Raw genomic sequence first — 15,767 nt, 5'->3', positions numbered from 1 at the left:
CCGCCACGGGCGTCACACGCACAGCCACTTCCGCTATACGCAGGGAAGTGTCTTCCGCAAGGCCGGCGTCCCGGAGTTCCCGGCTTCCGGGCGACAGGCTTCCGGTACAAGTCGGGAAAGATGGCAGTGGCCGCCGTTTTCCCGGCTCTGACGCGGGTGAGGAGCGTGGATGTTCCGGGGTCCCAGGCGGGCCACGGTGGAGACTGAGTCTCGTTTTCCTCCGCAGTCTTGGGGACAGTGGGGAGCATCCAACTGTCTGATAGCCCAGGGCAAGGACAGACCCAAGGAGAGGTCGATCTTGCACGATTAGGAGATTCGGGGCGCTTCCACCGTTTCCTGAGCCCACAGTGTGCGTGCCGTGTAGTGTCATTGAACGATTAGTCTTCCTGCGAGACCGAATTCATATTTCACCTGTTGCCCGGGTGGAGCTGCCCCACCGCCTCTGGGCGCCCCGAATCTCTGTTCTTAAGTCTTCTCTAATACCTGTCGGGATTTCACTTAGCATCCTGAGGTCTTCCCGTTTTTATGTAGGTGTTTACCGCTGTATACTTACCTGAGCACTTTTTGCTGTACCTGATATTCTGTGTGTTGTATCTTTTGTCGCAAGGTGTTTTCTAATTTCCCTTTGGATTCCTCCTTTGACTTATTTGAGCCTTTGGTTAAGTGCGTTATTTAACATATTTGTAAATTTCCCAGTGTGTCTTCTGTTGATTTCTAGTTTCATTCCACCGTGGAATTTCAATCTTTGTAGACACACTGGTTTTGTAACTTAACAAGGGATCTATCCTGGAGAATGTACCCAGTGTGCTTGAACAGAAAGTATTCTTGCTGCTGTTGCATGGAATGTTCTGTATATGTCTCTTCGGTTAATTGGGTCTATATGTTGTTCAGATCCTCTGTTTCCTTATTGATCTTCTGCATCGATGTTCCGTCCGTTGTTGAAAGTCGGGTATTGAAACCTATTATTGTGTTGCTGTTTTCTGTCTTCAGTGCCATCAGTGCTTGCTTCCTGCATTTGGGTGCTCTGATGTTAATTGCATATGCATTTATAATTGTTATATCTCCCTGATGAATTGGCCTTTTTATTATTACATAATGCCCTTCTTTATCTCGTGACAGTTTTTGACTTCAAGCCTTATTTTGTCTGATATGAGTAGGGGCATTCTACTCACTTTTGGTTACCATTTGCATGGAATACTGTTTTCATCCTTTTACTTTCAGCCCATGTGTATCCTTACATCTAAAGTGAATCTTGTAACAGCATGTCGTTGGATCTTACTTATTTTATTTATTTATTTTTAGAGAGAGGGGGAAGGGCGGGAGAAAGAAAGGGACAGAAACATCACTGTGTGGTTGCCTCTTGCACACCCCAAACCTGGCCAGCAACCCAGGCATGTGTCCTTACCAGGAATCGAACTGGTGACCCGTTGCTTTATGGAATGACGCCCAACCAACTGAGCCACACTGGTCAGGTGTCCTTCCTAATTTTTATTGTGTATTTTCTCTAGATGTTTTCTTTGTGTTTATTGTGGAGCTTACAAAAAAACATCTTATAATTTATTGTAAGCTGATAACAGTTTAACTTTAATCACATACAAAACTGCCCTTTTATTCCTTCCCACTTCACTTTGTTGATGTTACAATAACATATTTTATATTGTGTGCCCTGAGCCACACCTGTCAGGGCATACTTTTTTAAAAAAATGTTTTTGTCTGTAAACTTTTATACCAGAATTAAAAGTGATTTATGTATAACTATTACATTATTGCAGTATTCTGGGTTTTTCATATATTTACCTTTGCCAGTGAGCTTTATGCTTTCATATGCATTTGTTTTGCTGTGTAGTTTTCTTTAGATCCTTTGGGCTTCTTGAATTTGAATGTTCATTTCTTTTCCCATATTTGAGATTGGGGGTGGGGTGGGGAATTATTTCTTCAAATGAGCTTTCTGCTCTTCTTTCTTCTTCTGGGCTTTCCATAATGTGTATAGTGGTCTGCTTGTTGATGTCTCATGAGTCTCTTAGGTGTACTTCCCTCATTCTTCTTTCTTTTTCTTCCTCTGATTGGGTAGTTTCAAATGACCTGTCTTAGAGTTCACTGCTTCTTTCTTCTCATTGATCAAGTCTGCTGTTTAACCCCTGTAGTGAAATTTTCAAGTCAGTTATTCTTCAGTTCCAAAACTTCTATTGGGTTCTTTTTTTTTTATCTTCAAGATTTTATTGTCACATAAACCAAAAATGAAGCTTAGAACTGGATCACTTGGCCCTTTCTCTTCTTATCTCCTCCCAGTTCAAAATGCTTGCATCTCTTAATAGCCAGCATTCTCTTACATCTGCAGTTGGGGTCAACGCATTCCGGCCTCAGAACAATCTTCTTTGTAGTTTTAGCCTTTTTTCAGAAAATTGGCTTAGTCTGCCCACCATAGCCACTCTGCTTCCTGTCATAATGTCGCTTTCCCTGCGCATACAGAGAATCCTTGCCTTTCTTGTGCTGTGTTACTTTGTGGGGTTGATGCTTGCCGCACTTCTTACAGAAAGTCTGGCGGGTTTTAGGAATGTTCACCATGTTGGCGCAAGCACTGTCGATACAAAAAAACCTATTTGGTTCTTCTTAATCATCTTTGTTGATATTCTAATTCCTACACGCGTTGTCCTTTTGAGCTCATCGAATGTCTGATGACAGTTATTTTGGATTCTTTGTCAGGTAATTCACATGCATTCTTTTTTTGTTTGTGTTTTAAGATTCTATTTATTCTTAGATAGAGGGAAGGGAGGGAGAGAAACGTTGATGTGTGAGAAGAGAAACATCAGTTGGTTGCCTCTTGCATGTGCCCCAACTAGGGACCAGCCCACAATTCAGGCATGTGCCCTGACTGGGGATCAAACCGGTGACCTTTTATTCTGTGGGACCATGCTCAACCAACTGAGCTACACTGGCCAGGGCTATGATTTTGTTTTAAAGGTTTTTCTTCTTTTTTTTTTAGAGAGCGAGGAGAGGGGAGGGAGAAAGAGAGGGAGAGAAACATGAATGTGAGAAACAGCAATTGGTTTCAGTTCACAGGACTATGCCCAACCCACTGAGCCACACCAGTCAGGGCTACCTCTGATTTTTTTTTTTTTTTCAGTATATTTTATCGATTATGCTGTTGCAGTTGTTCCAATTTGTTTTCCCTTTGCTCCCCTCCTCCCAGTACCTCCCTTCTCTCCAGCAGTTCTACACTCCTTAGTTCATGTCCATGGGTCATGCATATAAGTTCTTTGGCTTCACCCTTTCCTGTATTATTATTAACTGCCACCTCTCTATTTTGTACCAACCAATTATGCTTCTTAATCCCTACACCATTTCCCCATTTCTCCCCCCTCCCAGCTGATAATCCTCCAAATGATCCCCATACCTATTCTATTCCTGTTCTGGTTGTTTGCTTAGTTTGTTTTTGTTTGTTTTCAGGTTCTGTTGTTGATAGTTGTGAGTTTGTCATTTAATGTTCATAGTTTTGATTCTCTTTTTCTTAAATAAGTCCCTTTAACATTTCATATAATAATGGCTTGATGATGATGAACTCCTTCAGCTTTACCTTGTCTGGGAAGCACTTTATCTGCCCTTCCATTCTAAATGATAGCTTTTCTGGATAGAGTAGTCTTGGTTGTAGGTCCTTGCTCTTCATTACTTTGGCTACTTCTCGCCAGTCCCTTCTTGCCTGCAAAGTTTCTTATGAGAAATCAGCTGATAGTTTTATAGGAACCCCTCTGTAGGTAATTCTCTTCTTCTCTCTTGCTGCTTTTAAGATTCTCTCTTTATCTTTACTGTTTAGCATTTTAATTATGATGTGTCTTGGCATGGTCCTCTTTGGGTCTAGCTTGTTTGGGACCCTCTGTTCTTCCTGGATTTTTATGTCTGTTTCCTTCACCAAATGATGGAAGTTTTCCTTCATTATTTTTTCACGTAAGTTTTCAATTTGCTCTTCTCCTTCTGGTAGCCCTATGATATGGATGTTGGCACGTTTAAAGTTGTCCCAGAGGTTCCTAAGCCTCTCCTTGTTTTTTTCAATTCATGTTTCTTCATTCTGTATTGGTTGACTGTTTATTTCTTCCTTATGTTCCAAATCATTGATTTGAACCCTGGTTTCCTTTCCTTCATCATTGGTTTCATGTGGATTTTCCTTCGTTTCACTTAGCATAGCCTTCGCTCCTTCTGTTATGCGTTTGCCATACTCAAGCATATCTGTCAAACCTGTGAGCATCTTTATCACCAGTGTTTTAAACTCTGGGTATGTTAGGTTGGCTATCTCCTTGTCGCTTAGTTCTCCCACTGGAACCTTGATCCGTTCCCTCTTTGGTGCCGTACTTCTCTGTCTCCTCAACTTGACAAGCTCCAGCATTTGCCTCTGTGTCTCAGGTAGAGCTGTTGCACCTGTTACGTTGTAAGGGGCAGAGCCTTAGGGATTCATCAGTATGGGGCAACCCGTTTCACCACATCGTGGTGCTGTATGTGGGGGAGGCGTCTGAGAGGGACAATGCCGCTTACTCAGCACTTGTGCATTTTCCAGTCACTCCTCTCACTCCCTGTATGGGACTGTCACCTCTCTAGCTGTTGCCCTGGTTGTGCTTCCCAGAGTGAGTGGGTTTGTGGATGTTCTAGGACCGTGGGGGCCCTTTAAACAAGCGGACTCTGCTGAGAAACTGGCATTTTCTTCCTCCATCCCAACCCCCACTGGTTTTCACTCAGAAGCAATGAGGCTTCATTTTCCCTGGTGCTGGGACTGTGATCTGTGCAGTCTGGTCTGTGGCTGGAATCACTCCGCAGGTGTCCCTTCCTACTTTTTTAAATATGTTACTGTGCTTTCCGCCACCTCGCCACAGCCGCTGCTGCCACCGCCATCTTCACACCGTGTCCTCTCCGCCCCTCCTCCCTGTCTGGATGAGTGTTTCTTCTTTATATCTTTGTTTGTTGGACTTCCATGCAGCTCACTTTTCTGGAACTTCTGGTTGTCTCTAGTTTTGAGGTAGTTGTAGTCCTTCTTAGTTGTGGAGGGAGATGCAGCGTGTCTGCCTAGGCTTCCATCTTGGCCGGAAGTCCCCCTCTGTTTATTGAGGGTTGGTTTCTGGAGATTTCTCCTGTTTTTTGATTGGGCTGCGTTTCCTTGTTTCATCACATCTTATGCAACTTTGTGTTGGGATTCACTCCTTTCAAAAGCAGCCAGTTTTGGACCAGCTTTGTACAAGGAAGGACCTTCACCAATCAGCCCTGCTGAGGTTCTGGGGGCTCCCTCAATTGTTTGAATTGTGTGAATGTGTCTTTCCTGGGTTTGGTAAATTTCCAATTAGAGGGATTTGCTGGCTTTTTCCAGAAACTCATAATCTCTCTCCCTCTGGTGCCTGTCTGTGGTACTGCAGGTTCTGTGGAGCTGCCACGATCCTCCCAGCTCCTCTCGGTCTCAACAGCCCCGAGACTTCTAGAGTATCCCAAGTCGCTTCAAAGCTGCAAGTTGGTGAAGACAGGAACCAGTTTCTTGAGCAGCTCCTTGCAAAGCAGGGATTTTGGATGCATGCTCTGCTCTTCCTTCGCTCTGAAGGGAGAGGCTACCAAGCTCTCCCGGCCCGTCTCCTGTATCAGGGGTCCTCTGGAGCAGCATCAGGCTGCCCAGTTCTCTTTTGTTTCCAGAGGCCCCCAGGCATCTAGAGTGTGCTGGGGCCTCTCAGTGCCCTGAGACAGGTGAGGCAGAAGCCATTCTTTCAGATACCTCCCCCAAAGCGGGTACATTGGACATACATTCCAACTCTCACTTCCCCGGGGAGAAGCCAGGAGCTGGGGGTTTTCTCTGCTTCTGCGCTGAGCCGGGGGCGGTGACCATGGAGAGTGAGTGCACGCCAGTCCAAACCCTCGCCCACCCAAGCTGGGCCCTTTCCTGTCAGCACTTAGATTCAGAAAGAACAAAAACTCAGCAAGTCTGCATGTTGGATGGATGTTCCAGGCTTCCCTTTCTCTCCCTGGGGACAAACCAGGAGCTAAAAAATTTTTTCGGTTTCACCAGGCTGCGCTAGGGGGAGGCACTATGGTGAATGAGTGTCCTGAATTTTCCTTCCTGCTTTGATGCAGCTGCTCTTGGGCTTGTCTGGGGGTTAGGAACCTCTTAACTGGTTTCTGGATTTCTTATAAAGGGACTCGGTCCACGTGTGATGGAGTTGATGTCTCTGTGGGAGAGGGAGAGTGTGAGGCTCCCTGTTCTGCCATCTTGCTGATGTTACCATCTTCTCATTGCATCTTGGTGGTTTCTACCTTTCTCTCGATTGGGAGACCTTGGAGGACCGGGGTCCATGCCATCGCTGTGTGCTCAGATTTTAACACAGTCACGTAACAAGCCGTACCATAAGGGAATTCAAAGGAAGGAGAAGGTATTTCTGCTGAAGAATTTCTGGAAGGGCGATGGTTAAGAACACGTTTGCAGTTAGAGCCAGGTTTCATGTCTGACTTCAATTACTATTTGGGTGACCTTGGTAGGTTTTTTAACCTCAGCTGAACCTCAGCTTCCCAAGCGCTACAGTGGGGTCAGTTATCAGCATAACTTTTTAAGGACTAAATGAGATCAAATGCATTTAGCACCTAGTAAGTGTTGAGCAGATGACAACGATGTTACTTGATGTTGTTAAAAAAGAAAAAAAGTGGTTTGTTTGTTTCAGATGCTTGCTGTGTCAAGGCACCACCTAGGGTCTCCTTTGCTCAGCATGACGTCATTCCACCGTTTCTACAGAGGCGACAGCCCGACAGATTCCCAGAAAGATATGATTGAAATCCCTTTGCCTCCATGGCAGGAACGAACTGATGAGTCCATGGAGACCAAAAGAGCCCGCCTGCTCTACGAGAGCAGGAAGCGGGGCATGCTGGAGAACTGCATTCTGCTCAGGTGGGGACCTGGGGGCCTGGGGGCTCTTCCCTTGGATGGGGGACGGTCTTCTAACCTCTCTCTCTCCCTCCCTCTCATTTTAGCCTCTTTGCTAAAGAATATCTGCACCACATGACAGAGAAACAGCTGAACCTCTACGATCGCCTGATCAATGAGCCCAGTAATGACTGGGATATTTACTACTGGGCTACAGGTACGGGGCATGAAAAGCAGCAGAATGGGAAAAACGGGATGACCTGGGCTGATGTGAGTCTGGGATTCTATCCGCGACCATTTGTTTTCCTTTTATTCAGACAAATAGACACTCCGCCCAAACACCTCACATTTTTTTAAAGTGTGTAAAATCTGATAAGTTAAGGTTCTTGGTTTGCTAACAATAGAAACCTGTTGTGTGTAATTTAAGCAAAAAGGGAATTTAGTGAAATCGTACAGGTATCGGAGGAAGGTTGAAGAAGACCTAGGCTGGGGGTGGGGTGGAACCAGACAGCGCTGGAATCTGCACAGTGAGAGTCCCTCAGCAGTCTCGCTCCGGCACTGCCTTTGTGAGGAATGAAATCTTACGGTGTGTAGTTAGGATTAGCTTTGGCTGGGAGTGGGGAGAAAAAATCCGAAACAACAATGGCGTAAGCAAGACTGAGCTCTGTTGCTGTTTCTCATAGCAGGAGTCCAGGGTAGGCACAGAGAGGGGCTTTAAAACGTCCTAAAGGCGAGGCCTCATGACTTGCCACTTCTTTATCCTCTGCAGGGGTCTGTCATCTGCCTTGTGGTCCAACGTGGCTGCTGAGGCTCTATCTGTCACGCGCATATTTCAGCCAGGAAAACATGTAGAAGATTCCACTCCATTCTTTAGGACTCCTTCTCAGGAAGTTACGCATAGCACTTCCACTTCTTTCTCCTCGGCCACAACTTAGTCACATGGCTATCCTGCGCCATAAAGAAGACATGATGTAGTCTATTGCGTGTGTCCAACTGAATTGGAAATTCTATTAAGGAAAAGTGAGAGAATGGATATTAGGGGACATCTCATCTATTTCTCTTACGCCCTGGGTCTTCTATTTTTTTTTGTTTACGCTCAATATGCAGCGTAAAATAGAAGCCATGCGGTAGGTCCCAAGTACAAGATGTGACCATGAGTTGTGCTTTTGGTACTGTCAAAGAACTTACCTAATCTGAAGTCACAAAGGTTTTCTCTGTTCTAGGAATTTCAGAGTTTGAGAATCAGCTGTTCAGGTTCTCGAAAAAAGAAAATCCTAATTGGATTTTGACTGGGGTTGTGTTAAATCAGTAGATGAATTTGCGAAGATTCTCATAGCAATTTAGAATTGTCTAATCTAGGAACACACTATATCTCCACTTACTTAGTTCTTTGATTTCTTTAATCAGTGTATTATGTATTGCTGCATAACCAGTTACCCGAAAATGTACTGACTTAAAACAAGCCAAATTTAGTCTCTCATTATTTCTGTGGGTCTGGGATCCAGGCATGGCTTAGCTGGGTTCTGTCCTTCAGTCCGTCACGAGGCTGCAGTCATGGTGTCAGCCCAGGTCTGGGGTCTCCTCAGGAGACTTGACTGGGGGACATTCTGCTCTCTCTGGTGTTGCTAGCATTTAGCTCCTTACGGGCTCTTCAGTCCTTGCTGGCTTCTGTTCTTTGTCACATGGGCCTCTCCCACAGGGAGCCTGCAAACCAAAAAAGCAGTAGAAAGAGTCCACCAGCAAGATGGGAGTCTCAGTGTTTTGTAAGCTGATCACAGCAATGACATTCCATCATCCTGGCCGTATTCTGTTGGTTAGAATCAAGTCATTAGGTACAGCCATGTTCAAGGAAGGAGGCATCATACCAGGAGGCAGCGATCATCGTGGGTGGGACATCCTAGAGGTCTCCCCGCTGCAGGCAGCGTCTTATAGCTTTCAGAATATTTTGCTATGTTTATACCTAGGTATTTTATGTATTTTCGTGCTGTTATAAATGGGACTTTAGATTATTTTTCTTCAATTTTCCATTGTTGGTAGAATGTAGAAATACAGTTGATTTTTGTATGTTGATTTGTATACTGTGACCTTGCTAAACTCACTTAGTTCCGAAAGCTTTTTGATAGATTCTTTCAGATTTTCTATGTCGACAGTTGTGTAATCTGTGAGCAGAGGTGGTTTTCTTTCTTTTCCAATCCGCATGCCCTTTAAATCTTTTACTTTCCTTACTGCACTGTCTAGGACCTCGTGTATAATGTTGAATAACAGCAGTGAGAGCTGACAGGCTCGCCTTTTCCCCATGTTAGGGGGGAAATACTCCGTCTTACCATTAAATATAACGTCAGCTGTAGGTTAGTTGTAAATGCCTTTTATCGGGTTGAGCAAGTTTCCTTCTGTCCCTTGTATATGGAGTGTTTAATCATAAATAGATGTTGAATTTTGCCAAGTGCTTTCTAGGCTTCTATAGAGATGATCATTTCTTTAGTGATGTGACTTTTTTTCCCCTTTGGTTTATTGATATGAGAACTTTTTATTGATTTTCAGATATTGAACCAACCTTGCATTCCTAGGATAAATATCACATGGTCATGACATGTATTGCTTGATTTGATTTGCTAACATTTTGGAGACTTTGGTCTTGTATCTCTGAAGGTATTGATGTGTATTTTTTTTGGCATATTATCTTCTGGTTTTGATCAGGGTAATGCTGGCTTCATAAAATTAATTGTGACGTGCTCTCTCCTGTTCCATTTTCAGGAGAATTTATAGAGAATTAGAATTATTTCTTCCTTAAATATTTGATATGTTAGTTTTCTATTGCTATGTAATAAATGACCACAAACTTAGTGACTTTAAACAACGCTTGTTTATTAGCTCATGGTCTTATAGCTCAGAAGCTGTGCCCAGAACTCACAGTCTGAAATCAGAGTCAGTTGTCCTATGTTCCTGTCTGGAAACTCATCCAGGCTGTCAGGACTGAGTGGTAGGACTGAGATCCCAATTGTCTTGTTAGCTGTTGCTCTCTTTCAGCTCCCAGAAGCCACTCTCAGATCTCTGCCCTATGGCCCCATCCATCTCAGCAGAGGAGATCCTCCCTCATGTGGGATCCCTCTCCCGCTCCAGATCTGCCTGGTGGCCCCTTCTGTCACCTGCTGGAGGAAACTCTGCTTTCATAGAGCTCGTGTGATGAGGTCAAAACCACTTGGATAATTTCCCTGTCCTGAGGGCAGCTGTGCCGTAATAACATAACCTAATCACGGGAGTGGAAATTGTCACTTTCACAGTCCTGGGGACTACACGGGGCTTGCACAGCAGGGGAGTGAGAACTACTGAGGGCCTGCTTAGCAGTCCGCCTACCACACCATTCTTTCTCTTTAAATTGAGCTTCTTATAGACAGCATGTATAGTCTTTTTTTTGGTCTGATCTTATGGTCTTTAGTGTCTTTTGGCCATTTGCATAGAATTCATTATCATTGTGGTTGCATTAAAATCTACCATCTTTTTGTTTCCAGTTTCTTCCATTTGTTCTTCCTTTTCCCCTCTATTTCCATGGGGTTTTTTTAATTGAACATTTTAAATTTCATTTTACTCCACTGTTGGTTTATTATTTATACCTCTCCTTATAATTTTTTTAGTGATTGCCCTAAGGTTTGCAGTATACATCTTTAATTAATCACAGTCTGCCTTCATGTAATATTATACTGCTTCATCTATAATGTAGGAACTTTACAATAGGATCCTCCAGCTCCTCCTTCCCATCTTTTGTCCTCTTGGTGTCATACTTCTTATTTTTACTTACGCTGCGAGCCTCCACTACATTTGTATTGCTTTAGACAATTATCTTTAGCGCAATTTAAAATAAGGAAAGTAATACTTTATATTTATAAATTATAACATATTTGTAAATACATAGGTAACATAATGTATAACATTAATATTATAATGTAAAAGTATATGATATTTTATTTTCCCCTACATTTTAATCATCTTTGGAGATCTTTGTTTATTTATGTAGATCCACGTTTCTATCTGATGTCACATTCCTGAAGGATTTCCTTTAATATTCCTTGTAGTGCAGGTCTGCTGTCATGAATTCTCTCAGCGTTTGTCATTTTTGAAAGATTTTTTCACTGGATGTGGAAATACAGACTCACAGTTTTTCTTTCATCACTTTATAGGGGCACACTTTTTTGCCAGGCCGTTAGTGCGCGGGCTTCACTCTGGTCAAGAGTTGAGCTGGATTTGGGTTTGCTGTTGCTTTGGTTACCGTCCTTGTACCACTAGCTTCAGATTCCTCCGGTGACCACGTGCCGTTTTCTGGTTTGCCTGGTTTCTGACAAGAGGTCTGCTGTGCCTTTGTTTCGTTGTATATAATGCACCTTTTCTTTCTGAGTGTTTTCAGCTTTCTGTCTTTGGTTTCTAGCAGTTTGAATATGATGCTTGTTTTCGATATTTACTCTGCTTGGGGTTCCCTGGGCACGTATGATCCAATTCCACTTAGCTTAGACTCTTCGGTATTATTTTGTAGCTTTTGGAATCAGTGTGTGTCTCTCTTTTTTCTTTATCTATTTGGGTGATTTGTATTGAATAATACCTATGGACCCATCTTCAGTTCATAATTCTTTCCTTGACTGTGTCAGACCTCGTGATGGACTTGCTGAGGTCAGTCTGCTTATTTGCTTATTTTTCTTTTTAACATTTTCATTTGACATTTACAGTTGGAATTCCTCATCCGTTCATACACTTTGTCTACTTCTTCTACTAGGTTGTTTTACGTACTAGTCATAGTTACTTTAAATTCCTAATAGCCTACCATCTGGGTCATCTCTTAGCCGGTTTCTGTTGACTGCCCTGTCCCTTCACAGTGTGTGTGTATCTCACAGCTTCTGGTTGAATGTTAAACGTTGTGAGTAAGACAGTCAAGACTGAGGTAAGTAGTATTTATGCCTAGAAATGGGCGTGCTTCTGCCAGGCTGTTTGCGTGGGGAGCAAGTCATTCTAGTTAGGAATTAAGCTCACTTTGGATTTGTTTTACTTTGGTTCCCTTTGGTGCTCCACCAGCCTTATTGTTACCATGAGCTTAGGGCGGGAGCTCAGATTCCAGAGGGTGCTTCTCACTGTTCCTGCTTTACCCCCAGCTTTCAGCCTTCCCCGTATTTCTGTGCCTCAAAGGGATTCTCTCCCCCAGCTTTTAGCCGCACCCCCCTCCCCCCCCATTGTAGATTCTTGTTGCTCCCCTACGTGGTGCTTGTTAGTTTGGGTGAAGGGAGGTTGGGAGGGCTTTTGCTGCTACCCTGGTCCAGCTTCAGTCCCTGTGGCCCTGGGTCTTGGAGGTGGGCCTTCTCAGTGACCCTGCCCATCCCAGGGGGGAGAGGATATCTTTTTCTTTGACCCTTTCACCAGCCCAAGTGGGTCCTCAGGTGTGCCCCGTAGGAGACAGGATTTGCTGACCTGCTCCCAGCCACTTGCGGCTTTTGTTCCGTGGGAGGCAAGGGCTCTGGGCTTCCTTTGCGGCGCTGTCTGCTCTGCTCCTGCCGGCCTGCGTTGCTGCGGGGGGCGTTCTCCAGCCTCCTGGTCCGAGCTCAGTCTTCGTCAGGAGCACACTCAGTGCGGGTTTCTTGAGAAGGACCTGTAGGTGGGCGTGAACTCCCGACTGCGTCTGTGGCTAGTCCACACCTGGCTTCTAGCCGGGCAGTAAACATTCTAGCTGAATCTTTTTAGCGTTTTGTATCGTGCCCAGTGTCTCTTCTTCCTGTGCTCTGTGTCAGGTGATCAGGTGCCCATGTCCGGTGTCTCCTTCGGGGGCCTCTCCTGCCTTAGAATTTATTCTGCATGGTGGCCCTGTGACCTCAGCTCTCTAATGACTTCAAGACTCATGGTGTTTGAAGCTTTTCTGGCTTTTTGTTGTTAGGATGAGAGCGATGTTATTTCCAACTTGCAACAGCTGGGGTGGGGGGACCTAAATATCCTTGATCTTAATTTGATCATTTTTAAAAAACACAAATGCCTGACCCACTGGATGCTCGGTTCTGTGCTGAGAGGCGATCAAACCTTGTTTTGAGGAATTCCCTCCTGGCATTGCATTTAGCCTTGGTAGGAGGGTAATTCCAGAACACATTACCTAAGCTTTCCCAATGGGAGGCTTGGCTTGCGATTTGAATCTCGAGTGTCTCAGGTGGAAGGAAAGGTTGAAGGTGAGCAACTTCCGGCCAGACTCCTCCCACTGGACAGTGGCTGGCATTGCATCGCTGTGCTTCCTGTGCAGATCTGCTTCCTCAGGTTCATGTCACTGTGCGCCTCCAGTAGCCTTCCAATGAATTCCCTTTGGCTTCAGTTTACTTGAGTTATTAGTTTCTGTCACTTAACAACCAAGGACCTTTGCCTCAGGAAATTTATAGACTAGAAGGAGAAACAATATCCAGTAAACAACTGAAATAACCAAATGCAGAGCAAAGTAGCGCGGCCGAGACAGGCCAGGCCAAAGGTCGGCAGACTTGTTTATAAAAGACTGGATAGTAAATATTCCAGTCTTGCGCTCATCCGGCCTCTGCTGCACCTCCTCTGCCGCTGCAGCACCGAGGCGGCCACGGGCAGCCAGGTAAACCCGCAGGAGCAGCTGTTCCAATAACAGGTGACTCCACACAGGCTGCTGTGCGCATCAAGAGGGGGGGTGGGGACCATCTGCGTATCTGCCAAGGCTCTTGTCCGGCGCCGGAGTTTCAGGTTTCAAGATCCTTTTGCCTAAATATTGACTGACTGACATAATGCCTTCTGCCCATTCTTCTCTTGCAGAAGCAAAACCAGCCCCGGAAGTATTTGAAAATGAAGTCCTGGCGCTGCTGAGAGACTTTGCTAAAAACAAAAACAGAGAGCAGAGACTGCGTGCCCCAGACCTCGAATACCTCTTTGAGAAGCCACGTTGAGCGTGTCCCGCAGCCCGCCACGGCGGCTCAGTCCACGGCCCCGAGTGCCGATGGTAGAGATGGGCCTTGGCTTCCCGCTTTTCCTTAGATACTCAGCTCCCCCGGACCGTCCTACCCCAGCGGATGGACCCCCCGCCCCCTCAAAACATGGAAACGTTCCGCGTCTCTTTGTAACACTTGTTTGTCCAGTTCCAGGCCCCCGAAGAGGCTTAGACGTGTGAGGGCTGCCGCCCTTGGCCTAGACCTGTCTGAGGTTGCCTCGATCTTTTCTTTATTTAATTTTCTGAAGTTGCTTTTAAAATGAAGGTTCACCTACAACCAACAATGCTGAATTTACTTTTACTACTTATGATATCAGGTATTTTAAAAAGAAGTAGAATTATTTATTTAATTTTTTTGAAATTGCCTTTAAAATTGAGATTCACCTACAACCCACAGTGCTGAGTCACTTTCACTAGTTTTTCTGAAATCGGGCATTTAAAAAAGAAGCAGATTTTGTGTTATTTCATAAATGTGTATCCATTTTGCCTATAGGAAACATAGTGATTAAAGAAAAACTGCAATATTAATAGTTTTTGTGATTATTCCTACTACTGAAAATTTTTACATGCCCAATAATTGCTTTGAAAATTAGCTAATTAAAGTGTTTTTTAAAATTTATTGATTGATTTGGGAGAGAGAGAAACATGATTTGTTGTTCCACTTCTTTATGCATTCATTGGTTGATGCTTGTATGCGCCCTGACCCAGGATCAAACCCGCAACGTTGGCATATTGGGACAGGCTTAAAAATATTTTTTAAAAGAAAAGGGAAAAACGAGTGGTTTGTCCCTGCTGTGGGTGGTCGGGCCTGTCTGGTCTCTGGCAGGCGTCCGCCACAGGAGGGCACTGCAGGGAAGCAAATGTGCTCGCCATTGCTTCAGCCAGACGGCGCTCTGCGGAAGGAGGCAGCCCGGGGCCTGTTCAGGTGCTCTTCTTCCCGTCCAACCCAGGGCGGTTCCTTCTGCCCAGGGACGCTGACCTGAGCCACCAGGCCGAGTCTTTCAAAGGTGCAGCAGGCAGTGTGAGGGCCACAAGCAGGAACGGTGTGTGCAGGCAACTTCCTCCCCGTCACACTGTCTCTACAATGCTCACTTTGTTAACTGAATGATAATTGAATGTTAAAGAATGTTTTAAAAAGGAAAAGCACAATTCCCAACCCTCACACAATTACTTAATTTTGTCTGTTCTCGTATCATCCACAGACATGTTTTTAGAGTTTTACAAGGTCACAATCATAGGTTTTATTTCCATGTAGCACTATAACAAACTTTTTCTATATCTCTACAGTCTTCACAATTATTTTAATGGACAAAATAACAAATAACATGCTAGAATGAGTTAGTTGAAAGTGTTTAGCCCTAGGGCCAGAAGACTTCCCTGTTGCCAGGGGTGACCTCCTGGGAGGGCCTCTGCCCTCAGAGCTGTCACCACCCTGACTGGCCAGCAGCATCACAAGGTGCAGCCTTAGGAGGGAAGGCCAGGGCTGATAAGCAGGTGGTCGGTGATCACGGGGCGGGTAGGAAGTCCACGTTTCCAGTGTCCTTGAGCTGCAGGGGCTCCCCCTTGGAGCCTCCTCGTGGTCCTGCCTGCTCATCAGGTCCCTGGCTAAGGAGAAGAGCAGAGAACGAGCTTCTACCTGAAGCGTCACAGCACTCCTACATGCAAGTGGCGTTCTCCCTGTTTTGTAGATGAGAACGGGACCAGAGAGAGTAATTTGTCCAAGGTCAAGTAGCTATTCAGTCAAAAAGCCAGAACCTCGTTTAGTTCAATCTGCCTCTAAATCCTGTAAGCTTTGCACTAGAACACACTACCTTACTGGTAGAAACGGGGTAGAAATCGACGCTCTGAAAAATTTCAGCGAAGAAACTTGACAGTTTTGAGGCATGACCTGTGTGTCACCTGGGGGCAGGGAGCTGCCTGATGCTTCAC

General features: G+C 44.9%; 1 protein-coding gene and 1 pseudogene across 1 annotated transcript; one reads left to right on the top strand and one right to left on the bottom strand.

Annotated features, from left to right (window-relative positions):
• On the top strand, window positions 1–14,139 carry SDHAF2 (succinate dehydrogenase complex assembly factor 2). The gene is made up of 4 exons (XM_090260657.1): window positions 1–156; window positions 6,678–6,901; window positions 6,985–7,094; window positions 13,667–14,139. Exons 1-4 carry the CDS (start codon window positions 121–123, stop codon window positions 13,795–13,797), a joined length of 501 nt encoding a protein of 166 aa, XP_090116783.1. The 5' UTR covers window positions 1–120; the 3' UTR covers window positions 13,798–14,139.
• LOC150017680 (large ribosomal subunit protein eL42-like) lies at window positions 2,214–2,565 on the bottom strand (annotated as a pseudogene).
• Window positions 14,140–15,767: the final 1,628 nt, after the last annotated feature.

This window comes from Furipterus horrens, unplaced genomic scaffold (genome assembly GCF_987537825.1).
Source record: "Furipterus horrens unplaced genomic scaffold, mFurHor1.1.pri manual_scaffold_2, whole genome shotgun sequence".
In the NCBI taxonomy this organism is placed as follows: domain Eukaryota; kingdom Metazoa; phylum Chordata; class Mammalia; order Chiroptera; family Furipteridae; genus Furipterus; species Furipterus horrens.
This window is presented reverse-complemented; position numbering and strand designations above follow the sequence as displayed.

Bases quoted from the DNA above. Each gene is read 5' to 3' on its own strand.
- SDHAF2 (XM_090260657.1), top strand. From the start codon at position 121: ATGGCAGTGGCCGCCGTTTTCCCGGCTCTGACGCGG. The intron at 157-6,677 runs GTGAGGAGCGTG...TGTTTGTTTCAG, and splicing joins TTTTCCCGGCTCTGACGCGG to ATGCTTGCTGTGTCAAGGCA. The intron at 6,902-6,984 runs GTGGGGACCTGG...CTCTCATTTTAG, and splicing joins GAGAACTGCATTCTGCTCAG to CCTCTTTGCTAAAGAATATC.